General features: G+C 37.0%; 1 protein-coding gene across 3 annotated transcripts in view; it reads left to right on the top strand.

Moving 5' to 3' along the window:
* Positions 1-13,208, top strand: part of Slc26a5 (solute carrier family 26 member 5) — a 56,001-nt gene extending 42,793 nt beyond the window's left edge. For all 3 annotated transcript variants that reach the window (XM_074064922.1, XM_074064921.1, XM_074064923.1), the window contains 8 exons: positions 455-550; positions 777-883; positions 3,837-3,906; positions 5,239-5,331; positions 5,956-6,063; positions 6,818-7,021; positions 8,221-8,275; positions 9,648-13,208. In XM_074064922.1, the coding sequence (XP_073921023.1) occupies positions 455-550; positions 777-883; positions 3,837-3,906; positions 5,239-5,331; positions 5,956-6,063; positions 6,818-7,021; positions 8,221-8,275; positions 9,648-9,838 (924 nt within the window). In that variant the 3' untranslated portion in view covers positions 9,839-13,208. The remainder of the gene's footprint in view (positions 1-454; positions 551-776; positions 884-3,836; positions 3,907-5,238; positions 5,332-5,955; positions 6,064-6,817; positions 7,022-8,220; positions 8,276-9,647) is intronic.
* The last annotated feature ends 1,010 nt before the right edge of the window (positions 13,209-14,218 follow it).

Raw genomic sequence — 14,218 nt, 5'->3', positions numbered from 1 at the left:
GAGCGGAGGTGTTGACTGGCTGATCTCCAAGGTTCCTTTTCTTTTTGACCTTCTATGACCTTAAACTCTCATTAAAAATCTGAAATTACCTAAATATATAAAGCAGTTATTTGCTGGTATGTTTAATGTAAGAGACATCATAAACAATATAATGAAAATCATAAGTAGAAAGACCATAGGTGAAATTATTCCTCTAGTACAAAGTTTAATTCTGGACTTCTTGACTGCAATGTAGGACTGTTAAGCAAGTAGGATATAAGCCTGGTTTTCCAAGGCCCATTTTAGTTAACCAAGTGCTGAAATCCAGGTGCTCATGGTTCCAAAGGAACCTTCAGTGCCACAGTAAGATGTGAGTAAGGAGAAAACATGGGGATGGCAGCAGGACAGTGAGGAGCCAGCAAAGAGGGCTCTGTGGATTCAATAGGAGAAACATGGGTGATGTGCTGTGTTTCAGGCTGTGCTGTCAGCCATTGTGATCGTCAACCTGAAAGGAATGTTTATGCAATTCTCAGATCTCCCCTTCTTCTGGAGAACCAGCAAAATAGAGCTGGTAAGTAAAGGTGATGGTTAGGTCTATGTCACCGCAGCAACTATTTTTAGTGCTAATAAAAATGTGAGAATGACATTAATTCAGTTAGTTGTTATATTTAGTACCTAGTTAGGCAAAATAAATAGATAAAGTGGGGGGAGGAGAGAGAGAGAGAGAAGAGAGAGATTAATTCTTACGGAATTTTTTTTAACATGCTTTGCCATCAAACTTTCTGACTTTCATTTAGACCATCTGGCTTACCACTTTCGTGTCCTCCTTGTTTTTGGGATTGGACTATGGTTTGATTACTGCTGTGATCATTGCTCTGCTGACTGTGATTTACAGAACACAGAGGTGAGATGTGTGAGTGTCCTGGCTGAGATTGTAATGTAGACTTTAACTATAGAATTGGTGGAAGTTGAGCTCTTTGATTATTTTAGTTAAGTGTGAGATGGGACTATAATGCTTATGTGGTCTAAACAAAATTCCAAGAAAAAAATTTCTGTAGGAACTGGAAGTATAGCTCAGTTGTAGAGCATGTGCTCAGCATGTTTGAGGCCCTGGGTTCAATCCTTAGCACCAAAAAAAGGAAGGAAAAAAAGGGAAAAATCCATATCATTTTGTCAGATGCTCTGCTATGTCACAGTTGCTGCTTTTATCAATGATTTTGTCTAAACAGTCTAAGTTCCATCATTATTCCAGCCATTTTTCCTGGCCCAGGGTTATGCCAGTTTATTTACCCTCTTCTGAGTTGAAACAAGTGTTCCAGCAATTGGCTTTGGCACCAGGTGCCAATGTGGGTTTTGATGACATAGAGCAAATTCTGACACCAAATTATCATATGCCATAATCCATTGTTCTTTCCTCCACTCCAAGCCACTATGCCCTGTCACTCTCCTTCCAATAGAACTGAACCCAATAGGCAAGGTATAAAATACTTTTTTTAAAATGCTGTGCGTAATAGAGAAATCACCATAACAAGAAAGATGAAACATGTCATAGAAATAACCTAGACTTTGGAATCAGGCAAATCTGAGTTCAGGTCCTGACTATACCTCTTTAAATTCTGTGATTTTTACATAACCTCTCAGAACCTCAATTTCTGCACCTATAGAATGGGACTAATGCTTGCTACCTCAAATAGTTACAGTAAGTTTAAATAATAAGGCATGCAGAGACCTTGCACAGTGCCTGACTGGTACTATTGACTCAAGTAGTGACAGTGCCCTTCCCCCAAATGGAACTGTACTTCCAGTTCCTACATGAATTTTTTTCTTGGCATTTTGTTTAGTCAACAGACCACATGAGCATTATAGCTTCCTCCACACAAAAGGAAACTAAAATCAGGTCAACCTGGTTTTGCCTAGAGTTGCAAATCATGTTCTGGTTCTTTAAGTTTGAAAGGCCACTGAAGGAGGATGTTGACCCTTTATCTGCAGAATGATGGGGTATTCCACTTTCTAGAGTAGGAAATGAAAAAGTTCACCATCAAAATGACATGGAAAAATGTGTAGAGCCTGTGGTTTAAGTTCAAAGGGAATTAAGCTACTTTTTATTAACAGATTTTAACACTTTTCCACTTTTGTCTAAAAGAAGTTCTTCCCATTTTTATAAAGAACATTATTAGGACATAGAGGAATTATTTACCTCAAAGCTTTGGTGAACCCTATGGTTTAAAATATCTAGGGGCTGAGGGCACAGCTCTGTTGAAAATCACGTGCTTAGCACGCACAAAGCCCTGCGCTCAACCTCCAGCATCAACCTCCAGCACAAACCTCCAGCATCAAAATGAAAAAAAAACCAACTATGTCCTTTAAGAAGGCATGGAATTCGAGATTTATGTTGTTTGCTTACTGAGTAGGATTTTATGGTTTCTAAACATAAGTTGGACAAAAATTTTTGATGTGATACTTCTCTCCCTTAAATAATTAACTGAAGTGAGTTTTTATGTTCCACCCTTTCTTGGTGGTCATGCTGGGCTTTGGATGGTTGGAGTTTGGAAGACCAGCACTGGGATGCTTGTTTATTTTCACTCACTTCTTTTTCTGTAATTAGGGAACGCTTCCAAAAGATGGCTACTGTGCATTGGTTGTGGCCTGTCCCAAACACTCATTTTCCCTCAAAACACGCATAATTACAAGACAACACTTCATTCAGCAAATAATTCCTGAGCAACTCTTCCATGCACTATGGATGCTATAAATGTGATGAAGGATTAGCTACTTCCCCTCTCCCCAAAAGAGCTGGCAGTTTAGTTAGTGTTATAAAACATTTAAAAATAATTAAGTATTCCCTGAATAGATATTTGTTAAGGGTCTGTTATGTTCCCAGGGAGATACCAAACTCTCAGGATATTGTAATAAATAAGACATAGCCCTTCCCTTCAAAAAGGTTATATTCTCCTAATGATGACAGACATGTAATAATGGTAATGAGGTTAATAATGAAGTAATGCTGGCACTAAATTACTTATTACTATAAATTATATAAATAAATTATAAATATATAATATGTAAATGTATATTATATATTATATAACACATAGAATTCTAAATATATATAAATTACTTATTACTATTTTACTTATTTATAATTACTTACTATAAACTATAAATCACTTATTACTATAATTACTTATGTGCCCAGCCCTTTGCAAAGATCAGTGGTGTATGTCATTTCATACTTACAACCCAATGATTCTTTTCACATTTCACAGATGTGGAAACTGAGTGATTGGATAACTTACACAAGATAATAATATGTGGTGAGACAATGACTTAAATATGGGTTTACATTATCTAGAGTCATAAAAATCCATATTTTTATCATCTTCCTTCATAAGATTAGGATATACAATTATACATGCTTCAATAGGTATAAGCAAGGCACCGTGTGACAAATAATCATAAGAGATACCCGAATAGCCCCGTGGGAGTTTATGGAAAGAGACTTCATTTTTCCTGTGGTGTTGGTAGAGATGTAATTAGGGTTGACCTTTTCTGGGAGCAGTACGGTTTAGACTGCAGAAACAAGGGGCCAGGGCACTCCAAGTGGTCAGGATGGCCCATTCTTCTTTTGATGTTGAAATCCTCATCCTTTGAAGCCCAGCTCACCCAACCAGAGGGACCTCCACTTCCCTTATGTCCCCACAGCATTGCTCCACACAGGGACAAAATGGCATTGGGAATGTGATATGTGAGGAGCCATGCTTGGATGAAGTATTCCTGAATTCACTACTAAATCCACACATACTGCACCTCAGCCTAGTACAATTTATCCCACTCTCTCTCTCTCTCTCTCTCTGCAGTCCGAGCTACAAAGTCCTGGGACAGCTTCCTGACACTGACGTGTATATCGATATAGATGCTTATGAGGAGGTAGGACTTTTTATAATATTAAAAGGTTATAAGTGTGTGACATGGCTGAATAAGCAGGGGTCACTGAACATCTAGATTTAGTTTTATAGTTTGTATTGTGCATTACTATTCAACTTCCTAATATTTATTTTCCCTTATTTTTAATGAGGATAAGTACATATTGCTGGAATTAAAGTGTACATTTACAAAATACTAAAACTGAGAGGATGGTTTGTATGTGCAGGGTTTTCATCTGATGAATTTAAAACAATGGTAAAATACTAATTTTAACGAGATAAAAGCCAGGTAGAGGGACAATGGAATTCTCACACTTCATTTTTAGTACTTAATGTTATGGCTTCTGGTTTCCTTGATTTCAAATGTTCTTTTCTTCTGGGGAATTTCAAAGACTTTTACAAAATATTTTAAAACCAGCTTTGCAAGATCAACAAACAATCCTGGTATATTCACCTGCATCCCTTCCCTTGCAAAAGTCACATAAACAGTTCACAATCAGGACAGGCAGGAAGGATGATTACCAAGAGTTTTTGACCCACTACCTTTCAAGCTCACTTTTTATTAATAAAGTTGTACTTCTCCCATCAAAAATAAAATAAAATAAAATAAAACCAGCTTTGTCTATTGATTTTGTCTTCTGCTTGGGAAGAAATTCTCAGATTCATTATAAGATAGTAGGAAATGCACCTGATGTTAGGATTGCTATCTTTCCTCATTCCAAAGAATTAAATGACAAACTACTCACGTACAAACTGCATCCTCAGGCTACAAAGCTTCCTGATAGAATATTCACTCTGTCTTAGCTGTGTTGTTGTCATCTCCTTCTTGCAGTTGTGAGTCAAACCAGCGTAAACCTCTTTTTGCTTTATTTGCCTGCTTCCTGCCATCTGGCAGCAGCCTTTCCTATCCTATTCATTTTCTTTTTGACTATTTTCCCGTTCCTTCTTCGTGCTTAATATCAAAAAATAAATAAATAAATAAATTTCTTGTAAAAGAAATGAGAAGATGTGTGATTTTCAAAGCTTTCAAGCCAAGTGTGGTGGAGCACTTCTGTAGTTCCAGGTACTCAGGAGGCTGAGGCAGGAGGATAACTTAATCCCAGGAGTTCAAGACCAGCCCAGGCAACATAGCCAGACCTTGTCTCAAAAAAAAAATTTCTTCTCAGTACTTTTCCTTCCAGAGCCGAGTAGAAAGGGGGACATTATTTTATCCAAATGTGGTAAGAGGGCCCTTTGCAACTTCAGAATTCATTTTCATGTTGGAGGAGAGAGGCAATTGCAGTTTTGATTCTGAAATATATACAGATGTTAACCTCACTAATATTTTATTTCTCAGGTGAAAGAAATTCCTGGAATAAAGATATTTCAAATAAATGCTCCAATTTACTATGCAAATAGTGACTTGTACAGCAACGCATTAAAAAGAAAGGTGAGTCACCCAACATTGTGATTATTTCTGAGGGAGGACTTGTGGCTTGATAGGGATGAGGGTCACTTAAATGTCTCAGTATTCTCTATTAGACTATTCAGTATCCTCTGTAAGATAACATTTACCACTGAAGCATTTTCAAGTGTACAACCAGTGGTTAAAATTAAGTACATTCACACTGTTGTACAACCATTACCACTATGTATATATTACCTTTTCAAAAATATCTGACAAAAGGAAGTGAAAAAATAATCTTAGATTTTTTTTAATTTGTGGATTATGTGGGTTTCTTTAGTCATGATTAAAACTCAATTCCTGATACCCATCAACTCACAAAATCTTAAATATAAGAATCTGAGAAATCTAAGTGGTAAATACCACTCTAAAAATTCTCTTGAATACTGTAGCTTCTGGTTGTCCTAAATAAAGACTGAGAATTAGTTGCACCCTCTCAGTGAGGGTGTGACTCAGTTCAGGGCATCTGAGAGAAAGGTAGAACAAGGGTTGGGGTGATAATCTGGAACAGAAAGCAATTCAGTGGGGGGATATTTGAAGATTTAATGGTATTTGGGTGGATCCCTGAGAACCATGAAATGATTTTTCATATATTGCTCTTCTGTAAAGACTGGAGTGAACCCAGCGCTCATAATGGGAGCAAGAAGAAAAGCCATGAGAAAATATGCTAAGGAAGTTGGAAATGCAAGTATGGCCAATGCGGCTGTGGTCAAAGTGGTGAGTGGTCTTTTCATTGTAATTTTCCCTTTTCTCTTGCTCTCCAGTGCTCTTCATCTTTACTCATGCTTGAAATCTAAACACAGCATGAAGTTACTAACACAGGAAAGCTTAGAAGCAATGAAGTCTCCTTTATGTATTAAAACCAGGATCAGTTACGAGGATGCCTCTGAAATAAGTAGTGAAAATATTATTTTGCAAAAAAAAAATCATAAAGAAACCATTTAAAAAAAAAGAAAAGAAAAACCACACAGTGCCCAATGATAAACTAATACTTTGTTATAGCGCTAGAAACCTGATAGTAGAAAAGCTCAAGGCTGCTTTTTGTTGTTCAGGCTTAGGATAGCTCCAGGCCTGCCTTGCTGAGGTAATGAAGCAATTTTATTTATATTTTGGGAGTTTGGACTAAGCGAGAACTTCAAGCTTGCTAGGCAGGCACTCTACCACTTGAGCCATGCCTCAAGTCCCAGTGGAGCAATTTTAGAAGTTAGGAGACAATGGAGAAGATGACTAGGAAACGTAGATTGTGTTGGACCAAAAAAAGTGGGGTAGGAGTAGAGGTGAAAAGAAACCAAGCCAAAATTAAATGTTACTTATATGTCTTTTTGTCATGTTATGGTGCTGGAATATGACAAATATTTTAGAAGGGATCTGGTATAATCAGTAGTTTGAGAAGGGCTGATTTTTCCATAAGTCTCTCTCACTACCCAAAATGTGTTCATAGAATTCTGGTTGGGTTTTATTTTATATATAGGATGCAGAAGGTACAAAGCCTGAAGAAGATGGTACCAAGCCTGAGGAAGAGGATGATGAAGTAAAATACCCTCCAATCGTCATCAAAAGTACATTTCCTGAAGAACTGCAAAGATTCATGCCCCCGGAAAATGTCCACACTGTCATCCTGGATTTTACACAAGTCAATTTCATTGATTCTGTTGGAGTAAAAACTCTGGCAGGGGTAAGTACCACCTTGACCAACTCACTTAAAACCTCTGTGCCCAATGGAATTTTATGCAGACATGAAGAAGAACGAAATGTTATCATTCGCTGGTAAATGGATGGAATTGGAGAACATCATCTGAATGAGGTTAGCCTGGCTCAAAAGACCAAAAATCGTATGTTCTCCCTCACATGCGGACATTAGATCAAGGGCAAACACAACAAAGGGATTGGACTTTGAGCACATGATAAAAACAAGAGCACACAAGGGAGGGATGAGGATAGGTAAGACACCTAAAAAATTAGCTAGCATTTGTTGCCCTTTACGCAGAGAAACTAAAGCAGATACCTTAAAAGCAACTGAGGCCAATAGGAGAAGGGGACCAGGAACTAGAGAAAAGGTGAGATCAAAAAGAATTAACCTAGAAGGTAGCACACACGCACAGGAAATTAATGCAAGTCAACTCCCTGTAAAGCTATCCTTATCTCAACTAGCAAAAACCCTGGTTCCTTCCTATTATTGCTTATACTCTCTCTTCAACAAAATTAGAGATAAGGGCAAAATAGTTTCTGCCAGGTATTGAGGGGATGGGGGGGAAGGGAGGGGGTGGAATGGGTGGGAAGGGAGGGGGTGGGGGCATGGGGGAGAAATGAGCCAAGCGTTGTATGCACATGTGAATAATAAAACAATAAAAAAAAAACCTCTGTGCCCAGTGTCAGTATCAGTCATGCTGGGGAATTGGATCAGAGTCTCTTTCTAATTCTTATTTTGTTATTGTTGTTTCAACTTTTGATTATGGAAAAAATTTAAACATACAAAAATAAAGAGAGTAGTGTGAATACTGTGTGTCACTGAGTTTCAGCACATCAATTTATAGCCAATCTGATTTCTTTTATACCTAACATCTATTTTCTCTTATTTTGAAGCATACCACAGTTGTTACATCATCTGTAATTATGTCAGTATCTATCATTGTAAGAGATTCTTTTTAAAAAATCATTATCATAGTTTTTTTATTATACATAAGTATAATATTTTTGATACCCCTAGTTATCATTGTAGGAAAAGCAAAAGAAATACAAAGTTACTTTTAGTTGATTAGCTCAAAATGCATTATTGAAGCTAAGTAGCACAAGTAAGTAAATTAGAGTGTGTCTGTCTTAAATACGTATTGGTAAAGGCAAGAGTAACTAAACTTTATTTCAACACTATTACAGATTGTAAAAGAATATGGAGATGTCGGTATTTATGTATATTTAGCAGGATGCAGTGGTGAGTATACCTTTAGAATGTGGAAAAGTTTTAACATTCTAGCTATGTTTCTTTTTTAATAACTGTCAAGAATTTTCTCATTTTTTTACAAAAATGAAAAATATCCTGAAAAATCACTGTAAAGCCAGCCTTGGAATTAGCCAGTTATAGGCACTAATATCACCAGGTCATTCCAGTTCAGGCCTTTGGAACTGGAGTTGGAGGAAAGGAGCCAATAAACCACTGTTGATTATTTAATGACACCATACATGTATTGTAATTCTATGAAATTATCTGGCTGCTTGTTTAACAATTCAATTATTTTGAATTACCTTATCTGCTATTTTTGTTTTCTATTATATTTTGGTTAAAATAATACTTAAAAAATGAAATCCACACATGCCTGTAAATCCTAGCACTTGGGAGGCTGAGGCAAAAGGGTCACTAGTTCCAGACAACCTTAGCTACATAGTGAAACCCTGTCTCAAAAAAAGAAAAAAAAATGAAATCTATACAGAGTTGCCGTTTTTCACCTGTCAGGTTGGCAAAAAAATCATAGCATGCTTCAAAGGCATCTGGTGGCTGTCTCAGTCATACCTGGTGGGAATGCAAAATGGAACAGCCCCTGTGGAAGGCAGACCAACATTATCTTTCAAAATCACAAGCCAGGCACAGGTGGCTCACACCTATAATCCTAACTACAGGAGAGGCTGAGATCAGGATGATCAAAGTTCAAGGCCAGCCTGGACAAGTAGTTCCTGAGACCCTACCTCCAAAATATCCAGAGCAAATTAGATGGTGTGGCTCAATTGGTGGAGTGCCTTCTTTTGCAAGCTTAAAGCTCTTAAAGTTCAAATCCCAGTCCCACCAAACAAACAAAAAATTTTTTAAAGTGTCAGAAAACTGAGAAGAAAGCTCTTATTCAGTATTTGGGTGGTAAGTACTAACATTGAAAATTAAGAGCTTTAGGCTCTTAAACAACTGATGGGCTTTGGGTATAGCTCAGTGCTTGCCTAGCATGTGCAAGGTTCTGGGTTTGATCCCTAACACCACAAAAAAAATACAGTTTTTGCTTTTTTTTGGAGATAGGATCTCACTATGTACTCCAGGCTGGCTTTGAACTCAGCGTTTTGAATGTTGGGATTACAGGCATGAGCCATCATGCCTGCTAGTATATATATTCATGTTTACTTATATTTGCATAGAGAAATCCTGGAAGAATATACCAGAAAGTACTAAAAGTAGCTTCCTAGTACTAGATGTTGATGTGATTGGAATGAAACTTTTGCTACAATATTTTAATACTTAAAATACATGAAAGTGTTAACTTTTAAAAATAAATATTCAAGACCAAAACTCAGAATGTGAAATAATTCTTTTCTTCTTTTTACAGTACAAGTTGTGAATGACCTCACTACAAATAGATTTTTTGAAAATCCTGCCTTACTGGAGCTGCTGTTCCACAGCATCCATGATGCAGTTTTAGGCAGCCAGGTTCGAGAGGCACTGGCTGAACAAGAAGCCTCAATTCCTCCCCAGGAGGATCTGGAGCCCAATGCCACTCCCACCACTCCTGAGGCATAGATGGATACCAGCCTGGGATGGGGCTATGCACCTCACATGAAATTCCTACCCCATACATTTTAAATACTAGACCTAGCTTTTTTCTAAGGGTAAATATGAGTAGTCAAGGCTTGATTTGGAGGGCAAATGATGCATAGCAAGATGTATCTTACTTGTGTTTTTAAACTGAATATTTCAGAGATAAAGTGGCCTCTTGCTTGTACTTATTTCTGAGACTTTTTAATATTATCTTTGCAAGCCAAGCACTTAAAAATTTGTCTTTAAGTACTTTACATACAAATAGGATATACTTCACCAGAAGGGTAGAGGTTCCTTTGGTTATAGATTATCGATCATCAGTTACCTAACAAAAGAGGGAGATCTACAATTTTCTACAAGTTCTTGTTTTAAAATAACCTTTTATTACTACAGAAGTGATATAAATGCATTGTGGACATCTTATAAAATAGATAAGCAAAAATAAAAACATTATATTCCTACTGCTCAGAGATGACTGCTATTAACACCTTATTGCATATCCTTCCAGATCTTTTTCTCTCCATATATGTTAGACTTTTAACAAAAAGTTCTATCATCAACAGAGCTAAGAGAGATAACTGGATCAGCAGGAGCCGGATCCTCCAAGGGTTTCCCTTCTGCACAGCAATCTCCATTTTCTCAATCCAGAACCCTGTTACTTCAGACAATACTCAATTTCTCTAGCTGTCCTCAAATATGTGATTGGCTTGTCTAAACTTCTCTTCATTCTATGACCTTACATTGAAACTGGTGGTGTGCCTTTAAATCCCTTGTCTATTTTAATATAGCAGTTATTTTTTTTCTTGACATTTACTTAGTAAAAAGACTTAGCACAGTTATCTTACAGAATTCTGTGCTGTGAGTTTGTCTAGCTGCTTCTCATGGTGTTGTTTAGCGTGTTCCTCTATTCCCTACACTACCTGAAATATGGAAATTATATGATGGATTGGAGCTAAACATTTTGTGCTACCATAGATCATACATAAGATGTATGTTTCATAGTACATCACGTCATATCTAATTCATCTACCATCAACAGAGCTAAGAGAGATCACTGGATCAGCAGGAGTCTGATAGTCCAAGGGGTGTCCCTTCTGGGACAACAGGGTTGTCCGTATGTTTCTTCGGCATTAAATGAATGTCCAATTTTCCATTGTATCAGAAATTTTAACATTAATCTATACCTATCTACATCAGTAATTTTTTCTAGTTCTCGTTTCTTGTGCATTTATCAGCTGGCTAATCTATATAAACTACAACTTTCCCTCTTCAATTTGAGCTATCTGATCATCCTAAAAGATAGTTCTTAGTGGAAAGTCAGGTTGAATGCTTTATTTCCATTTAATTGTGAACTTCAAAGTGAGGAGTTAGTTTAATAGATGGTCAACATAGGATTTTTGTTGATTTCTCTTTTTTTGGTATAATTATTGTGGTCTCATGAATTTTTATAGTTTTAATGTTTTCACACCATTATATTCTTTTTCAGTGATCACTGTCACAACTGTGGCCAGTAGGTGTCACTAGAAGTTTTACTGTAACTAATGGTGAAATAACCTTAAAATCATGGTTTTTCAGAAAGCTAAATGCTCAGGTATAATTTACTATCTTTCTTAGAAGTCCACAGCAGTTATTGGTTAGCCTGTAAGTGAGTAAAATGCTTATCTCAACCATTTTTTATAGTATAAATGTCTGGAGATTGAGGGGGAGGGACTTTCAGCCAACTTGTCATCAGTAGCTCGTTTTTGTTCTGTTTTGTTTTGTTTTTGAGTCTCACTATGAAGCCCAGTTTGTCCTCAGATTTGATTCCCCTCCCTTAGCATCCTGAGTACTAGGATTATATGCATGCATCACCATGCCTGGCTTTTTCTTATAGTTCTTTCTAATATCTACCAATTCACAGTCAATGAAACTACAGGCATTAATTAGCCAACCTGTCAGAAGCTCCTTCTACTGAGAGTTGTTGCTAATAGTTTTTTTCTTCTGTTTTCTTATTTCAGTTTTCATGAAGACACTGCCAGAAGGAAAAAGGTCAAATTCCAGTAGAATTATGTTAACATGTTAGGTTCTCAGTAACTTTACTAATTTGACTCAAAGCAAACTCCTCTCTTCTAGTCAATTCTTTATCTTGACCTAGATTTGCATCCACGTATTTTCTTTGTAATCAACATGCGCAAGATCAGATAAATCTGCATTTGACACAGACTGCCTTCTGAAAAAGCAGTTGTAGAACTTCATTAAGCTTATACTAGAAACTTTCGTAAAAGGGCCCACATCATTTCAGCCACTGAAGTAGAATTCAGAGAATTAGGATATTACAAGTATTTAACGCATGTTCTTTATCACTTGTTTTCAACAGATGCATTCTGCACAATATTCAAGTCCTAGTGAGTTAAATAGTGTACGAAAACAGTATTTTATTTACAGCTTACACACTTAGTTTGCTTTTCAGTTCATTTTTAACCTGTTTTGAATAGAATTTCATCATGTACAGAAAAAGCTTTTAAGTCTTTCCAAACATGGGAAAATATACTTTTGTTAGCATGCATCTGAGAATGTTTCAAAATATCATGTTTCATCTATATGTAAATACACCGAATGTTTTACTCAGAATTGTTTCATACAGTGGAAAATTTTTTTTTCTTATAGCCTTTTATCTTTCAAGGAATTAATGTATAAGCTCCCTGTTCTTTCTAGGCCTAATAGTACTTACTATGCTTTCCAGCCCTGACTCAAATTCAGATTCATACTGCCCTGTCAGAATCAGCATTATCCACACTGATAGATAGAAGTTGTCTTTCTCAAATCTGGCATAATATGACAGTCGTTAATCTCTGCCTCATGGATGAAATATATTTGAAAACAATTACAGACCAGGGCCAAGGAAACTGCAATGCATGTCATAGACCCTGCCTCTGAATAAACATATGGCAGCTGACAGTGGGATCCCATCTGCCAGTCTCATCTGGAGTGGGACCCAGAAACTGTGAAGGGTAGGGCTCTTCAAGCCCGGAGTAGCTCATTTTGTAGGTTGCAGGTAACATCTAAAATATTCATTTGTTGGGCTGGTGGAGTGGCTCAAGTGATAGAACGCCTGCCTAGCAAAGCCTAGCAAGCATGAGGCCCTGAGTTCAAGCCCCAGTACCACTAAGGGGGGGAAAAAAAAAAAAAAAAAAACCTAAAATATTCATTTGTATGATTTGATTCTGTACCCTTACTTACCTGTTTAGCAGAGAAAGGAGGTACCTCCTCCAAGTATGGATTTTGAGAAAATGAGTCTGCCCTTTTGTATGCATGGAGTGGGTAGCAAACCCAGAGAATCTGCCCTGGAGTGGTAGGTGTGTTTTTCTGTGTGTTGGGGTCCCGGGTGGGGGGGGTGTGTGCCTTTGTGTGGGGATGAGGGAGGGAAGGGACTGTGGTGGGGAGGCTTTATAAGGTCTGCCCCTCTAAAGATAGTAAATCAATTTAAATTCTAAAATGAAACAAAATTTCCTTGGTGTGAGCCTGTATGCTTTAGTGAGTACAAAAATTCTGTTGGTCTTTTTGAGTTCACCTTTCAGAAATGCTTTTAAGGACTTAGTATAGATTCTTGACAATGTTTTGAGTGCTAATAAACATTTGACAACTGATAAAAATCTGATTCTCCAAATACATAGATAACCAAAATGCATCTAATAGTATTAAAACCCCTCAAATTGCAACAAAAAAAGGGTGAAAAGTTAGCACTGTACCAGGTAACATGCTGCTTACTGACTTGAACTAAATCAAGTTTGAGTATTGTGGGTTGATGGTATGGGTCAAGTGGTAGAGTGCCCTGAGTTCAAACCCCAGTGCCACAAAAAAAAAAAAAAAAGTTTGAGCATCTTAAAAACCCATCTTCCCTTCAAAAAAGGCTTAGCAGAATTTTCACTGTACTAGTGTATAGCACTTCGCTTTAAGTAATATATGAACCTGAGGAGCAACCAGGAAACTTTTTATGAATCTAATCACATTTTTTAAATGTGAAATGTTTTTGAAGGAACTCTTAAGAGTACATTTTCTTAAAGTCATAAACCCTTTGCGTCCTAATTTATCAGCATCCTGGTATAAATAGGCAAATCTACATACCTATATACAGATGCTCCTCAGCTTATGATAGGGTCATATCCTGATAAACCTATAATTGCAAATATAAATCTGAATGCATTTAATACACGTCACCTACTAAATATCACACTACAGTGTACTGTAGATATTGTGTACCCTCATGATCTCATCATTGTATATTTAATATGTAGGCACCCAGACTGCATCATGTTCCTACCTGAAATGTCAAGATTATTCAGTTTTATCATGGTAGACCTAAGTAAGCTCAACGCATCAAAT

The sequence above is a fragment of the Castor canadensis genome, chromosome 2 (assembly GCF_047511655.1).
Source record: "Castor canadensis chromosome 2, mCasCan1.hap1v2, whole genome shotgun sequence".
Lineage (NCBI taxonomy): Eukaryota > Metazoa > Chordata > Mammalia > Rodentia > Castoridae > Castor > Castor canadensis.
This window is presented reverse-complemented; position numbering and strand designations above follow the sequence as displayed.